The following is an 18,250-nucleotide window of genomic DNA, read 5'->3' as shown; positions in this document are numbered from 1 at the left end:
CCTGTTTGACACCCTGTAATGGTCATAAAATATGTTATTGGTGAGGATTAAGGCTTGTGATGCTTACAATGGCCCAAATGTCACAGCATACCTGCCATGTTACAGGCTGTGTTTTGTAAAGGGCACTAAGGAGCTGTTTGCCTGTCCAATTATCTGTACTTATAACCTTTGCATTTATAGCTTGATAAGGCTTAATACAAATGACCCCTAATTGGCACTTTTTTGTTTTTTCACAAACACAGCACGGGATCGAGCAAGACAGGCCCGGGAGGAGGCAGAGGTGGGCCAGGAGGAGCTTGCCGAACCAAGGGCCGAGGAGGTGCTTCCTGAGGAAGGGATGGCGGAGGAGGTGGCAGAGGAAGTGGAGGAGGAGGGGTGGGCTGTGGAGGCGCTGCCAGCAGAGGAGGAGGTGCCACCAGAGGAGGCCCCTGAGGAAGAGGAAGAGGAGGAGGTGGAGGCCTGTGAGGTCGTCCAGGCGGCCGAAATTGGTATGTATACATAAGGATTACTTTTTCCTTTTGTCATCTACTATTTGTTATGTAGCACTGGTGATTCAATTGTGTTTTTCAATACTATAAAGTGATAAACTGGGTAGCAACAGACACACTTAGGGGTTAGATAGGGTGGGCAAACCATCCCTTTCATCCAGGACACATATTAATGACACAGGTTGTGGGGATGGCTTTCAGGTCGATTTTAAGTGTCAATGAACCAGTGTAGTTATTCTGTATCTGGGAAGAAAGGGATGACGCGCTCATGTAAGGGTTACATGTCCCTGCTGCAAGCGTACAATCTGTAGCCTCATATAGGTGAGTAGAGTTTACAGGTGATTAATTTGACCAAACTAGATTCAGTATGGCATAAATGGAGTATGGACAGGCGTGCCTTAGACTGGAGTAACAAGTGGTCAGTGCCCCTGGGCCCTGCTCTAGCTAACCACCACCTGCGGTCTGCATGTATGTTTGGCACCATAATTGTGTGTTGATTTGGTCTTAGTAATGATTTTGTGCATGGGAGTGGGTTAGTGCTGCAGCTTCACCTAACTGGCATTATGACAATGATTTATGGAGCAGACCATCAGCAGGCAAGCCATGCTTGATTGCACAAATGTACTGAGCATTCCTGAGAGTTGACTAACTCCCATGCCACGCTCCATCATATAACAGACACTGAACTTTGTTTGCTGAATTGGGATTGGTGCAGCGCGTGACATGCACACATTAGCTTAGTCATGGGTGGGTTTGTATACAGAAGGAGCACTATGACTGTGAGGTGTTCTACAGAGTAAAGGGTAGAGGGGAAAAAACAGGCTTTCCATGTAGTATGTATGCATGTATGTATAGATGTATGTGTCATATATATAGTTATATATGTGTCTATATATATATATATATATATATATATATATATATATATATATATATATACACACACACCTGTCACGGTGCATGTTTAAAATTTAGGTATGACTATGTTAAATGTATGCATGAATATCATTATTAATTTTTCAATTTTGATTTGGTCCACAGATGAGCCAGCTTAAGCACAAGAGGGTCTCCGTGGGGCCCTGTTACGGATAAGAGGCCACTTGCGGCAGGTGCTGTTGGAAATAGACCAGCTAGTTGATGGGGAGTTTTAATTTTGATTTATTTTTCAGTTAAAAAAAAGATATTGTATTGTAAATAAATTGTTAATTACAGTTCGAAGTTGTCTGTGTGTTTATTTAAAATGGGAAAGTATATGTGTAACTTGTTTAAAATCTTTTAAATAAGCAAAATGTAAATAGTGTATATAGATGTATGTTAGGGTCACATGCTGTAAGGGTTAATGTGTGTAATGAATGTACTAGGAATGTGGTTCAGTATATATTAGGATTTAATTGATTCAAATAGATAACAATCCCTTTTTAATGAGGTTGCCTAATTGCCTAAGTGGGTCATGTGATCGCTGTGTGTACTCAGTAAAAAAGTGTTGTATTGAGCGTAAATACTCCGCATCGGGGCGTACGGCCAGCTTCCCGTCCGTTCTAACGCGGTAAGACCGTGCAGAATCTGTGCGTGTCCACCGCACACGCAAGGTTTGTATGTCGTCCGTACACACGCCCTGTTCTTAAAGAGTGAGTCCGTCCGAATGCGGAGGACCGGTGGGCGTTTCTACGGACGATGTCCGCACGCCACCGCACAGCGTGGCGTGCGGACCGCTCCGTAGGAAATCGGGAAAGTACGCACCGATCAGAATAAGGCCCTTGGTGAGGACCACATAATTGTTAACCACTTTATGTCCTGATAGGAAGAAGCATGTGAAAGCCAATGAACGTTCTTAGTCACATGACTGTAGCTCTCTGTAGGGATTTTGGCTGTGAAAAATGATTAGGAAAAAGTTACAGTAGGGGATTGATTCAATTTATGGGAAATGTTTTAGTAAATTACATGGCCTATTTTGCATATATTATAACTCTAAAGATACTAGAGGGTATATTTACTAACCACTGATCATTGGCTACTTTGAACAAAAGATTTAACCCTTTCAGGTCCAATGTCTTGCTCGACAGCCCTAGCGCTAGTAGCAGATCCAATGGTGAGTCACTTTAAAATAAGAACATTAACATCGTTCAACATTCACTGTAGACCATTTTTAAATTTAATTTTTTTTTACAATTAATTTAAACATTTAAACCAGACTGTTTGAATTGCAAAAAAATGGGTTAAATGGTGACATAACTAAATACTAAGATAGACTTTTCTGCTATTTATTATCATTTTAAATCTATCGGTCAAAGCTGCTGATGATTGGCGGCTTTCACAACCCACTGGTTAGAAAATATATGCCTAAAAGTATTACATGCTTAGAGATGTATATACAAACCAACCTTATGTTCTTTCTAGGTAATACTGTAAATGTCACTGGAATACCTTCCTAGCAAGTAATAATAACTAGACTGGAAAAATAAAGTAACCTACGGAAACACAAATGTCGATTCTCATAGTGACACAATAAATTTCCTTTAATTATTACCATCATCATTGTTTATTTATACGGCGCCACAGATTCCACAGCATCTTACATCCAAAAATACAAGACTGTCATAAATAATAAATGAATACGGCTAGAGTAATATCAATATAAGATTAACACTGAAATACAAGATAAGTCATAAGCACAATTAAATGTAACAACAGGTGCAAGAGAGCAAAGATACTGTATACTAATAAAATGTCCAAGAAGTTGTAACAGGGTAATAATAATGATTGAAAGCTGACCGTGTAGAACAGGCATGGCCAAACTATGGCCCTCCAGCTGATGTGAAACTAGAAGTCCCATCATGCCTTGCCACAGTTTTGCTAATAGGGAATGCTAAAACGATGGCAAGGCATGTTTGGAATGTGTCGTTTCACAACATGCCTGGTGTAGAACTTAAAACGAATGTAAATAAAGACATACAGATGGAAACTGAGAGACCCCTGTCTTATGAGAAAACAAAGCTTTAGAATGATTTATAAATCTAATCTGTATTAATATACTTATAGTTATACTTTGTTTTCAAAGACAATGCAGCTTTTGTTTGAGTAACTTGTGACTTGCACATAGGTGAATAAAACACTTACCAATTAGATACATGCCAATCCAATCTCCAGCATCCACTTCTTCCTTTATATCCCAATATATAATAAGGTCCTGGGAGTGTCCTATTGCGTAGTAGGAGCTACTGACCATCAGAGTTGACCGACTATCTGAAGTGACCAGGTCAGTGTCACTTGTGGACCGTGGTATGGTTACTCCTTCATTCCTGATGTCCATGTTATGAAACTGATCAGGATTGTAGCTGTACCTCATCGGTTCTTTACACCGGCGCCTGTTTTGAGAATTCCTCGATGGCGACGCCATGGCAGCCAGGCCGAGGAACCTGTTTTGGTACAAATTCTGTAATGAAATGAAATACAAAGTTAGACAACTTACACACAATTCATAAGAAAGAACAATATGAAGTTTTATTTGATAAATATTTCAACACAAGGTGGATGTGATATTAGCGTGTTTAACCAAAGTAACACTTTAATGAGTTTTATAATATAATTTCTTGAAGGAGTGAAGATAGACCTTAATGTGACAAAGGGTTTGCTTGGGTTCTAAAAGCCAGATAATGTATCTGCCATGATGTAACTACAGCAGAATAGCTTTGGTAAGCTATAACCTATTACTGCAGGTACGCCATCTTTCTGAAATCCAGGGAAATAATATATGATTTTCTAATAATAAGAGCCAATAATAATAATTATTATTATATACTGTAATAAAAAATAATAATATATTAGACCTGGAAAGGCTGACACACATGCAGTGGCTGGATGCACAGCAATGTAAAAATGGGCTTGAATCAACACTGTTTCAAAGACAATAAGTTATATATTGAAATAACAAAACAAGAAGGGATACTCAACCCTTCTTAGGACACAAAAAAGAAATCTACAAAAGTAGACGGCGCAAATGGACACACTTTTAGAACCAATTTTGGTTAAAAATATATAAATGTTTTTTTATTTTTCAATATCAAATAAAAGTAGGGCACCGGCCGGTGAGACCAAAAATCAAGAACATTAATTACATAAAATTAAACACATATATACATCAATTACATAATTTTGCAATACTTTTTTTTTTTTTAAAAAGACATATTAGCAACAAATCACTCGCTGAGTGAGTTCCAGCAAAGATGTAATATTTGCCTTGGGTCAGAGCAAGCACGAGCTAGATGGCTATTAGCTTATCCTTGGCATACATATGCACCAATTATTTATTCTCTGTCCAGCAATGGTTAATGGCAGTTTGTTAGTAAAAGCTGGCTGCCTATTTGCCTCAGAAAAGGTTTCAAGACTGAATGGTCTGATGAAGCCACTGACATCTCGTGAGGCGGGGAAACGCGTCATAGACGAGTGCCTGTTGTAGGAGACACCGCTGTTTGGGAGACCCGGAAGCCGCAGTAGCAGAGAGTTCCAGATAAGGCTGGCAAGATTTGAGACACAGCACAGCCGGGAACCCGCTCAAGGCATGGGCATCTAACCCCTACAAAGTGGATTACAAATCACAGCACTTTCTGCAGCGACAGGAGAAATAACTATAAAACTCCTTTTCTCTTTCTATGCTAACAAGCTTACATGTGACTGAGCTACTAACCAATGCTAACAAGCTGATGTATGACTGAGCTACTAACCAGTGTAAAACATAAAACATAAAACACTGAGTGCACATTAAAACCTTTTCTGAGGCAAATAGGCAGCCAGCTTTTACTAACAAACTGCCATTAACCATTGCTGGACAGAGAATAAATAATTGGTGCATATGTATGCCAAGGATAAGCTAATAGCCATCTAGCTCGTGCTTGCTCTGACCCAAGGCAAATATTACATCTTTGCTGGAACTCACTCAGCGAGTGATTTGTTGCTAATATGTCTTTTTTAAAAAAAAAAAAAGTATCGCAAAATTATGTAATTGATGTATATATGTGTTTAATTTTATGTAATTAATGTTCTTGATTTTTGGTCTCACCGGCCGGTGCCCTACTTTTATTTGATATTGAAAAATAAAAAAACATTTATATATTTTTAACCAAAATTGGTTCTAAAAGTGTGTCCATTTGCGCCGTCTACTTTTGTAGATATATTGAAATACACATTCATTTCAGAGCACACCCTCTTTTCCCTCCTTTTAAAAACTGAAACCAGCCATGTAATATACATCAAGGAAAACTTTTGTTTCAACTACAATTTCAATTCCAAATGCCAGTATTAAAAAAAGTGAATTTTATTCTAAACCAAAGTTCAATAAATAAACACTTCACAAGCAGCAGGTGTTTCCTTGTATGGGCCAGTGCAAATTAAGCCAGAAAGATGTTTTGGGGGAGTTCACCAAACCTTTCAGAAGTGGTTTACCTTAGCTTACATGTAGTTTATATCTTGGGACTGAGCCGTTAGGCATTCTTTTTATTATTGTCAACTCCAAAGCACATCAGAGTTTGCCGCCTTTAATAGCTGTGAGTCCTTTGTCAACAATGTGCTTGCAGAATCAAATGTGCTTTTCTTTCCTCAAGATTACCCCTCCCTTGCTAGGGGATGTGGTCAATATGCCAGTGGTCGGAATCCCGGCGGTCGAAATACCGACGCCGGAATCCCGACCACCGCAATGGCGGCCCTTTGTCCCTCTATGGGTGTCCACGACACCCATAGAGGGAGAATAAAATAGTGTGCCGAGCGCAGCAAGCCGCCGGGCCCGCTGCATGGTGAGCGCAGCAAGCCTGCAAGGTGGGGGGGATCTATGGCCCCCCTTGTCGACATTGCGGCTGTCGGGATTCCGGCGTCGCTATTTCGACCGCCAGGATTCCGACCTCCGGCATATCATACCGGACCCCTTGCAAGCACATGTGTGATATCATTTAACTAATTGAGCATCTGCCAGTATACTGTATATATCCTGAACCTTCTTAAGATCCATGAGGACAACCATGAGGTGAGATAATAAGAAACTGGACATGTGTTTGAAGTTCCTTCACACTTTATGTATAACCGATGTCTGTGACAATGCTAAGGCACAATTTGAAGTTCATGTATATTTTCAGAACCTCAAAAAATTTGTGTATAATAGAGATAGATGCCAAATTGTGCAATTAAAACCGAATTTCCAAGATGTTGAAATTTGGCAGAAGCATTACACATCTAGCATCAAATATTCAATATACAGTATGTCCATATTTGGTTAAAAAAAATCAGTTTCCAACTCACCGCCAACACGGATTGTTACAGGTCTGGGCAACACCGGCCCTCCAGATGTTGATGAACTACACCTCCCAGCATGCCTTGTATCAGTTTCAGCATGGCCACATAGCAAAAGTAATGCAAAGCATCCTGGGATGTGTAGTTCATCAACATCTGGAGGGCCGGTGTTGCCCAGCCCTGGATTGTTATATGTATCTTGGGGCTTATTCAGACCTGATCGCTGATGGGTGATTTAGCAGAGCCATGTAATCAGATAGTTGCCGCCCAGAGTGAAAACCTGCTGATTGGCGGCTAGCTGAAAATCCATTTGCAACTCATTTTCCCAGCCTGTGCATAACCCAAAACCTATTCTGCCTGTGTGATAGAAACAAGCTGATCAAGGCACAGACCCTCTCTCAATATGCTTGAGAATACCTGCGTTTTTCCTGAAATTATCAGAAAACATCTGGATACCCCCCCTCCCCCCCCCCCCCCAAAAAAAAAACATTGGCTTCCTGTCAATCAACTTGAGTATGGCTATCAGTATAGATTCTGTGGTTTTGTAGCTGTTTGTGCTCGCGATCCGCATGCATGCAAAGTCGTACGATAATCGGCAACCTTAATTCACTCTTCATTCATTCTTAACTAATTCACACAGCAGCGAGCAGGTCTAAATTGGGCATCTTGTACAGTAATTCCAAATAAGTGAAAAGTTTAGCTGAGCAAAGACTTTCCAGCAATTCTGCGATAACTGTCAGAGAACAATGATTTCTTATATATACTACCATACAATTCATTACAATGAGTACAAGACGTATAATGCACAATCTTTCAGAAGAGAAAAGAAATTAGTGCAGAATTTCAAGAGGCACAAATATTCCTTAAGGACCTTTAATTCAGGTTCAACTAGTGGATGGGCAGCTAAATTATATAGTTGCCCCAGATAGCAAATCTACCAGACAATCTTTCTGTCTACAGGGCTCTGATGTTTCTGAATTCTTCTTTGTTACAAACATCAGTAACATCTTTATACTTTGTGAGGTATCTTTTCCAATGACCTCGAAGGAAATTTATTAATGTTGTTCTCTACTACAAAAGAGAGTTTTGATTCAGTCTCCAGAACACAGGTTTTGTGGAAATAAAATGGTCTTTGATTACCAGAAAATGTATAGAATTCTGACTGACTTCAAAGAGTATATTACACTTTAATATAGATGCATTAAGGCACCTCAAAAAAGCTCCTAATGTTTATAGGAAAGCCCAGTCAGTTTGGTCTTCAGACAATGGGTGGAATGTAAACGGCGCAGTATCAAATATGCTAGGGCCCCTTTTATTTAATATATGTAGTAATGACATTGGGGTGGATATACTCAGCAATGTTTCCATCTTTGCTGATGACACAAAACTGAGCAGAGTAATTAGATCAACCGAGGATATGTCCAATGTGGATAAATTAAAGGTTATGTATCTTGGGAAACATAACCAATGTGCTAAGTATAACCTAAGCGGGGAGGCACTGGGTATTTCAGAACTTGAAAAGGACCTAGGAGTCCAAATAGATAACAAACTGGGGTGTAGTGCTCAATGTCATATAGCAACAAATAAGGCAAAAAGGATTCTAGCATTCATAAAAAGGGGCATGGAGACTAGGAACTCAAATGTAATTATGCCACTGTACAAAGCATTGGTTAGACCACATCTAGAATACAGAGTACAATTCTGGGCCCCGCAATATAAAAAGGACATCATAGAACTGTAAAAAGTCCAAAGAAGAGCAACAAAACTAATAAAGGGATTGGAGCATTTAAGCTATGAAGATAGATTGAACCATCTAGGATTGTTTACGCTAGAAAAGAGACGTTTAAGGGGGGCATGCTAAACATGTACAAATATATCAGGGCCCAATATAAGGAACTGTCAGATGCACTTTTTGCTGTAAGGAAGGACTCATGAGTTTAGATTAGAGGAAAGAAGATTTTGGTCCGTTAGAAGAAAACATTTTTTCTCACGGTCAGGGCAGCCAAACTATGGAACGCTCTTCCTGGAGATGTGGTGTCAGCAGACACAATAAATACATTTAAAATAAGTTTGGACAAACATCTATTGGTTAAAAACATCCAGGGGAACAAACAACAATCACAATCACAATCTGTCCTTAAATCACATCAGTATACAATATGTATAAGGGATGAAGCTAACACACCAAGGTTGAACTGGATGGACGTGAGTCTTTATTCAGCCTTAAAATACTATGTAACTATGTCATGTTTGGGGGCAGTACGGGATGCCGGCTGAACTCGGACACTCTTTTAAAGGGGAATTAGTTTATGTTATGTTAACTTAGGTTAATTTCCCTTAAAAAAAAAATAACTTGAGTGGCATTACATTCTGACCAATATTGTGGAATTCACTGGTCTGAATTGATTTGTCTCCAGTTCAACACTAGAGGATTTATTTTATCTATTTATTAACAGTTTCTTTATAGTGAACACATATTACACAGCGCTTTACAGAGAATATTTGAACATTTGCATAAGTCCCTGCCCAGTGGAGCTTACAATCTATATTCCTTACCACATGTAGATGCGCACACTGACATTCTAGGGTTAATTTTGTTGGGAGCTAATTAACCTACCATTATATTTTTGGATTGTGGGAGGAATCCGGAGTATGTGGAGAATACACAAACTCCGCACAGTTAGAGCCATGATGGGAATCAAACCCATGACCTCAGCGCTGTGAGGCATTAATGCTAACCATTACACTGTCCGTACTGCCCAATGGAATAATCCAGCAGATCTTTGTCCTCAGGCAGCATGTCACTTGTAAAGCATTTTACTCCTGGTATTGGATAGCAAGCCAAGATTGGCATTATTTAAACCAGGGCTGGTTCAAACACATGTAGTACTTGTCTTTGGAGCTGGATTGGTGCAAATAAGGATGTGCTGACGTGTTTCGCTGTGTCCCAAATGCAGCGTTATCAAAGGTACTTTATAAAAACACAAGCGTCTCATGGTAATTTGGTTCAATTACTAGTTTCCTAGGCTTATTCTGGTTACACTCTAGACAAATATAGTGTTTTTTCGAGTGACTAACAATATATATATATATATATATATATATATATATATATATATATATATGTATATATATATATATATACATATATATATATATATATATATATATATATATAATATTATTGTTAGTGCTGATAGCAAAAGTATTTTTGTTTTGTGTACAATTTGGCATTAAAACTGCCATGAAGCTGGTATAATGTATAATATGGGTAAAAACCAGAGTGGGCATATTGTATTTCTTTTCTGTTAGAAAATATACTGTCCATAATCTGCCATTTACCCCAGAAGCTACATTACAATAGCTGAAGTGAAATCTACTGATACAGAAATAATTAGAACTGAAAAGTGTGAATTATTATTGCTGTTATTCAATACAGCTGCAAATAACGTAAGACCACGGATAACTGCATTCAGTTGCTATGGTGTGTCATAATTCACAGACTTCTAATTGTTAAATTCAACCTGCGAACATGCCCACTGTGTTATGACGAGTTCCAAGAAAATCTGATGCACACAGATCAAGTAAAAACAAAAGTTCTATTGAAGTCATACTTTGAGAAGTTTGTTTATTTCCAAAGGTTTCTGAGTAAAACTAGTTTATGTAATCTTAGAATTTTCTAATTCACTTGAAGTTCATGATACAGTAAGTCCAAATAGAGGCTCAATTTAGTGGAGGCATCTGCTCAATCTATTCATCTTTGATTGTATCAGACAGTCCTTTACAGTAAATAGACAGTTGTACATCAGAATTCCATTTAGTGTTAAGAACCCACTTCCAAAAATCTGAAGTATATGTTACTACTGAGTGTCTCCCATCTCACAGTATTACAATTGAGTTTTCAGGAGTATCATTTAGTATCATCAAAAGTTAATCGCGATGTCTTCGGAAATTTTAAAAGTATACTTAAATACATCCAGGTCGGAACAGTGGAAGGTGGTCTTGGCGGGCATAGTGTGGCACAGGGGGGCAGTTCGGGAGCTGTAGTGTGTGTGTGTGTGTGTGTGTGTGTGGTATGCATTATTGTAATAATTCAGCCTGTTATATAGTGCAGAGATTACCAGAGCATATAGCATTGTCTGTCCTCCAGTGGCTGGGGGTAGATGGCAACCGACTCTGGGTGACTTCCACTCTCTTCAAGGTGGCCGGAGCATAGGAGAGTAAGCATGTATGTTTAAGAGTTTATAAATCAGATAGGGGTTTTGCTACAAGGATCCCCCCATGCAACATCAGTATTTAGAAAAAATATGCTCTACTTTTAGCTCATTAGACTTGACACATGGTGCATCCACATTGGGCGCAGATCAGCATCAGACTATCAGTTATTGGCAGTCTGCTGCCATTTGGTTTTGGGGAGGCGGTGGCAACATCCTCCATTTCCCTAAACTGAGGTCACCATTGTGGGGGAATGAGGAGACCCAGATCTCCAGCCGAAGATGTTATTTCCTGTCATCTTGGTAAGACTAGGCGGCTGAGTATAGTGACACCATGACTCACACAGCTGATAATGGGCCTTATTCTAGTTCATTCTTTCTGACAAAATCCTTCTTAGATGGACAAAACCATGTGCACTGCAGGGGGGGGGGCAGATGTAAAATGTGCAGAGAGAATTAGATTTGGGTGAGTTATTTTGTTTCTGTGCAGGGTAAATACTGACTGCTTTATTTTTACACTGCACTATAGATCTCACTTTGAAGTAAAACCCCACCCAAATCTAACTCTCTCTGCCCAAGTTACATCTGCCCCACCTGCAGTGCACATGGTTTTGTCCATCTAAGAAGGATTTTGTCAGAAAGAGTGAACTAGAATAACCCACAATGTGTCCTAGGACACCGCTCAGGTTATGCTTCCTGCTGCATTATCACATTAGTGCTATTGCAAATCTAACCATCTGAATCGGGCCCCTGTGTATATGTTTTAGTGTCAAAATCTATATGTATATGTTTGCAGTAGAAAGAATACTGCACCACTAATTATCTCACACATAATGATACGCAGTTATTTTTGACGCCACAAGATTTTTCATTTGGCGCAGTACTTTTTATATGAATAACTACATGTGATTTCTTATATGAATAATGATGCAAGCTTACTCTATATAATAATCTTTTTTTTGGGTGGGGGAAAGCATAGGGATCGGGAAAAAAAGATTACTATGTACAGTGTGAAGGAAATAATCTCATTATGTGTGAATTACGAAGAGCTCTGATAATTTATAGCTAAGCACTAGGACAAAAGTCTTTCCCCTGAGAGAATTTATTCCATGCAGTGCACATCCAGACATTGCAGTTCTAGTCCACGGTCACAGGCCTCAAACTACATATATCATACTTGCCTCGGCAGCTGAGAAAAATACCATCATAGCCCTTCAAATTGTCTGCACATCTGAGATAAAGGACTTAAAATATGCTTTAAAAATTCCATTTCATAGAGAATTACAATAAAAGAATTAGATCTTTTGGTGGAGCGCAGGGGAATTAATAATACTGATACAGGTCGAGTATCCCGTATCCGAATATCCGTTATCCAAATTATTCCGAAATACGGACTTTCCAGAAAGTGAAATTTATTTATTTTTTTGCTAAAAACTCACTGGGGACATTTGTAACAGCATCACTGGGGACATGATATGTAACTGGCACTATATATGTGCAAGACAATGATTGCTTGGCATTCAAATTCAGTGCTGAGATAGTGTTTTTTGAACAATTAAAATATATTTGTGTGTATTTTATGTGGTAATAAAATATATTTGTGTGTATATTATGTGTTTATACAGCATAAATGCAAGATACTTCAAAATACATCATTGAAATATTAAAATATTCCGAAATACGGAATAATCCGTTATCCAAAATTCTCCTGGTCCCGAGCATTTTGGATACGGGATACTCAACCTGTATTTTTAAACTATGAACTATGTTGATATATTTCTTTGAGGACAAAAGACATTGAGCTTTAGTGAACTTAAGAAATTTACTATAAAGGCCCATACACACTTGCCGACTTTGAGCTGAAAGCCGCTCAAAACAGCAAGTTTGAGCAATTTTCAGCTCAAAGCCGCCCAGTGTGTATGGCCCAGCGATGATCGGTGACCGGTGATGCACGCTCCCGCATCATCGCCAGGAAAGCCGTTCATCTGCTGGTTATACCAGCAGATGAGCGGCTTTGAGGACGGCTTTGCATAGCATTACACTATGCAAAGCCGTCCTCCCCACTGCTGACAGCACCGGGCAGGGGGAAAGTCGCTCAGCGTGTATGCACTGAGCGGCTTTCCCCCCAGCACTGATACCGATCATCGCTGTCCATACACGCTGGGCAAAGTCGCTGGCTGTGATGTCATCTGGGGGGGCAGCCATTAATGCTGGGCAAGGGGGCGGTCTGACCCTAAATCTAACTTTGTATTATATACTGATGAACTGGTAGCCAAGTGGCTCGATGTGTGCAGATGCAGATGGAACGCTTTGCAAGTACATGGAATGGGAAATACTGTTTGTATAGTAAAGGAGTGGCATGTATTGTTAGAATTACAAAGTCGTTCACAGACATATCAGATCGGCCTGCAGTACAGGTGATATATCGGCAAGATATGTTGTTGCATCTCCATGAGTGTGTGGGTGGCACTGGCTGCAGAGGCTGCCAACACTGACATCCCAACTGGGCAGCATGCTTTATCTTGCTATAGTGTGTACCCAGCCTAGAGGCCCCCATTCACTAGTAGTGCAATATGTGTATTTTTCATTGTGATTCCGACACATTGTTTCAATGGATCTCAGGAAAAGTGTCATATCGCAGGTCCTTTTCCTGCAATTGCTATGGAAGGCATGCGCCCATGCGCCTGACAACATAAATCGCAGATCAGATGGGCTGCCATGAATATAAATCACCACCCTTGCTTGGATCGCATATGATGCATTGGGGCAGATGTATTAAGCTTTAAAAAGAGATAAATGCAAGGGTGATAAAGAGAGATAACGTTCAGCCAATCAGCTCCTTACTGACTTTTTTCAAACACAGGCTGTAACAGGGCAGTTAGCAGGTGATTGGCTGGACGTTTATCTCTCTTTATCACCCTTGCATTTATCTCTTGTTAAGGCTTAATACCTCTGCCCCACTGGTTGCAAAAGGACCGCCCAGCCGCCCGGGAGTCACCAACCGAGTTGGCGGGTATCGCATGCAAGGTACCGCATGCGATACCTCCCACTAGTGGATGGGGAAGTATTAATGAATACTAATGCTATACAGGCTTGTATTGCTGTGAGAACCAGTGACACAACACAAAGGATATCTTACAGCAAATGTAATGAATATGTAACAATATGTAACAAATACTAAAACTTAATTCTAATGGACCTATATCATTACTAAATATAACAAAACTAAATAATTATGACATCGCTGCTAACCATTTACACCACTTGCCCTTCTTATATTACAGTATTAGAGCGTTAATGCTATATTCCATATATACAAAATGCTATATTCCATATATACAAAATTGTTACACCAAATCCACCAATAGAAAGCTCTTTTCACTGAAGACATATACATCTATATTATTGTTAAATTAAATTAGCAGCAATAAACAAATTATTTCCAAAACCTTGAAACACTCTATTTATTCATCTGTAAAGACAAGGGACAATTTCTTTTGTTACTAGAAACTATACAGTACCAGACTTGCCAGCAGAATCTCTAATTAAATCAGATGACTGCGTGCTACACTAATTAAGTACTAGAGTTTAATTTGATCTCTATTCAGCAGACCTCGAAGCACTTCTTACTCTACATAACTGCACAGAGAGAAGGCTAAAATGAAAACTGTGCCCATACAATTATACAAGATGATCAGAAAGGGAGAACAAAACACTAATTATGAGCTTCAGTGGGGAATCCAGTGACAGGTATGGACATATCTTTAATGTAACGGAATGATCCATGTCGCTTAAGGCCATTTTAGGTATTGAGCTAATTTTCTGTCTGTCCTTCGTTGCCCCCGCAGCAATGCTTGCTGTAAATGTTTTAACCATTTAATGGAAAGATAACTCTATACAATGAATGATCATAATAATCACAATGATATACTAAGCAGATATTAAGTTGCCCCAGCATAATTCATTATTTGAAATACACACAATACAGTCAGATGAGTCATTGATTGTTTAATTTGACACATGAATCGGGGTCGTCTGCTACCACACAAATCTTACAACAATTCTCCTTTGTGGCAGAAAGCATGGCAGGCACAGAGGAACCTGGAATGCCCTGCTTCCCGAAATACAGTAGTAGTATCTCTACTCCTTCTATATTTGTTCCAGCTCTCATTCACTGAGTCTTACTTTGCATGTTGAGTGGGAGCTGCTTGAGTTAAGGCTGTGTGGCAATTGGCCAGACTGAATCAAGTGCATTCTGATTTTCTGCCATTGACACTATACTGGCTAGGCAGTCAAGTTAGATATGATCAGAGTTTGGTCAAGGTTGGGACATACTGTATTACTGCGTGACCACTTCCCTATAATAATAGCTTCATATTACATTACATACATTACATATTTCATAGTGGCATAGTAACATTATACATTCTCTCAATGTAGCCCTCAAACCAAAAAAAGCACTCTCGCATACTGTAATTGCTAAATCCTAAAAAAAAGAAAGAAAGAAAGGATAATTGGTTGTATTAGTATACAGACTTCCAGATGCTTATATTTTTGTTCGTTAACTTGGTGCAAATACTTTTCTTTTGTATGAGCAAGTTTTGTGCAAAGCATCAGCCCTTTTTATAATATGGAACAGGAAGTCTGGTGTGCATAGGCAAATATCTTCCCTAACTGAACATGAACTACGACTAACAATTGCTTTAGTCTTGGCACTTTTTAAGAATATTTAAGAATATGCTAAAACTTTTGGTATCACCTGGGATTTGGAGGAAATTTCTATTTGAGCCTCAACATATAGTAAGAACATTACAAGCTTTATAGTGGACATCAACATCTATAGCAATTCCTTTTCTTTAGTAGAAATATCAGGAAACATCATATATTGGTGGTTATAGGACTATCTACATTCTTTATGGTATCAAACTGAATAATTAATAGTAACATGTCAACATGGTTTAAACCATGCACCAGGTCAACATTTCTCAAACTATCGACAGGTTTGCAATGTCAACATCTGTACTGTCACTATGTGAAATTCATGCTAGTCACCGCTGAGAGGATAACAGGTAAGCTGGTCATACATCAGGATCCGGATCCTGATTGTATGCAGGTCATGGAGCGGTCGAACATGAGATCTGCCTACGACTGCAATGAAAGGCGACGGATCAGACATGCAGCACGTATGATCTGAGGATCGACCCCGGGTCCACACATTGTACCAATATACCTCACAATGTGCACACGATCCATTGAGCAACCTGTCAAGATTGTGCATTTGCGTCCAATGTCGTTCTGGTGTATAGGGGCCTTTAGGCTACAGAGCAGGGATGTATTGTGATGGTAAGGATTAGGGATAGGGAGAGAAATACTCAATACAACGCTGTAGAATCACAGGTATGCATCAGAAGTCTCTCTTACAGCACTGATGGGCCCAAGATGAAGACTCTAGATCACCAGGGACAATTTGTCAACTGATCATCATGTCACCATATCATCTGGCTATACATGAGTAATGTTATCATAGTTATTACCAACATGCTGACTAGATGCATGTTCGCAGTGCGGCCGTGGGTTCGGGGATGCAGTTTGTTCGTTTTTTAACCCTGTGGATGCCTACTTGGATTAAGGAGGAAAGAACTACACCGGAATTAGGTGAGTATCATTTTTTTCCACAGCTTCCTAGAGGATTTCCACTGGAGAAGCGGACAGATCTACGTGGGAACATAGGTAAGTATACGTACGTACGTATGTATGTGAAAGTGGATGTATGTTAACAAAAATGTACTTTCTAACTTTCTTCAGTGTGTATGTGTATTTATTTTAATATTGATTTCCCTGTGGAACTACAAATCACAGCGGGCCCTTTAATGCCCCAGCATACAGGTACTTACGGTTCTCCAGGCACCTGCATGCAGGGAGGCTTGCTGGGACTTATTGTTCCACAGCCATACCCAATACTATCGACTTGGCACCCACCATCCAGGGGTGCTAGGAATAGCTCAGAGCTTCATCCCTGGCCTTTAGGGACCCCTTTATGGGACCAATCAGGGCAGAGCTCCAGAGGAGTACCCCAAATTGATTGGACACAGCCAATCATGTAGGTGTACCTGTTGATGGACACATCTAAAATTATCCAAGCCTACCCTAACCTGCAGAAATATTAATCCTATTAATTTTCCACAACTTTCCACCTCCCTGCAACACCAGCTCTCACTAATTTCTACATTTACCTCTCCTGACTCTGCTATTTCCCACCTCTACCAGACTCTTGAAACAGCCCTTGATGCAGTGGCTCCAGCTACCCATTACACCCCACGTAGGCTTTGATGCCAACCGTGGCACTCCAAAATAACAAGACAACTACGAAATCAGTCACGTAAAGTAGAACGCCAATGGCGTAAATCTCGTAGCATGACTGATTTCCTCACATATAAGACTAGCTACCACTCCTACTGCAATGCTTTGGACACTGCCAAACAAACATACTACCAATCTCTCATCTCTTCTCATGCCACCAACCCTAAGCGACTTTTTTAACACATTTAAGTCTCTTCTGTACCCTCCCCCTCCTCCCCCACCAGCTACCATCAGTGCACAAGAACTTGACTCCTACTTTAAGGACAAGCAAGATGAAATGATATGCTCCACAACCTCTAACCCTCTTTCTTCCCCACCTGAATCCTCTCTTCATTTGAGCCCACACATGAAAATGAAGTATCCACACTCTTCTTATCCTCCTACTCTACTACCTTGCCTCTTGATCCTATACCTGCACAATTCATAAAAAATCTATCTTCTGTGCTTGTTACAACCTTAACTATAATCTGCAACCTTTCTCTTGCTACTGGTACTTTTTCTTCTCTGCTCAAACATGCAGTGATTACTCCTATTCTGAAAAAAACACAATTCTGCCCCTAACTCTCAAACGATCATCCTATCTCTCAGCTCCCACACCTCTCCAAGCTACTGGAGAGACTTGTCTACACTCGCATCACAAACTTTCTTAACTCTAACACCCTAGTAGATCCGCTTCAGTCAGGCTTTCGCTCTCAACACTCCACTGAGACAGCACTGACTAAAGTGGTGAATGATCTGGTAACGGCTAAGTCTAAAGGCCATTACTCACTACTTATTCGTCTAGATCTTTCTGCTGCGTTTGACACTGTGGATCACACTCTTCTCTTACAAACACTATACTCCCTAGGTCTTAATGATACAGCCCTTTCCTGCCCTTTCCTGGTTCACATCTTACCTATCTGATCGCTCATT

General features: G+C 39.8%; 1 protein-coding gene across 3 annotated transcripts in view; it reads right to left on the bottom strand.

Moving 5' to 3' along the window:
• The window catches only part of HECW1 (HECT, C2 and WW domain containing E3 ubiquitin protein ligase 1), a 404,927-nt gene that overhangs the window by 283,142 nt on the left and 103,535 nt on the right, over window positions 1–18,250 (bottom strand). For all 3 annotated transcript variants that reach the window (XM_083188525.1, XM_083188524.1, XM_083188526.1), the window contains one exon: window positions 3,606–3,921. In XM_083188525.1, coding sequence (XP_083044651.1) covers window positions 3,606–3,921 — 316 coding nt within the window. The remainder of the gene's footprint in view (window positions 1–3,605; window positions 3,922–18,250) is intronic.

The sequence above is a fragment of the Crinia signifera genome, chromosome 5 (genome assembly GCF_055691185.1).
Source record: "Crinia signifera chromosome 5, ASM5569118v1, whole genome shotgun sequence".
NCBI lineage: Eukaryota > Metazoa > Chordata > Amphibia > Anura > Myobatrachidae > Crinia > Crinia signifera.
The sequence above is the reverse complement of the archived record's forward strand: the minus strand, read 5'-3'. Positions and strand labels throughout refer to the sequence as shown.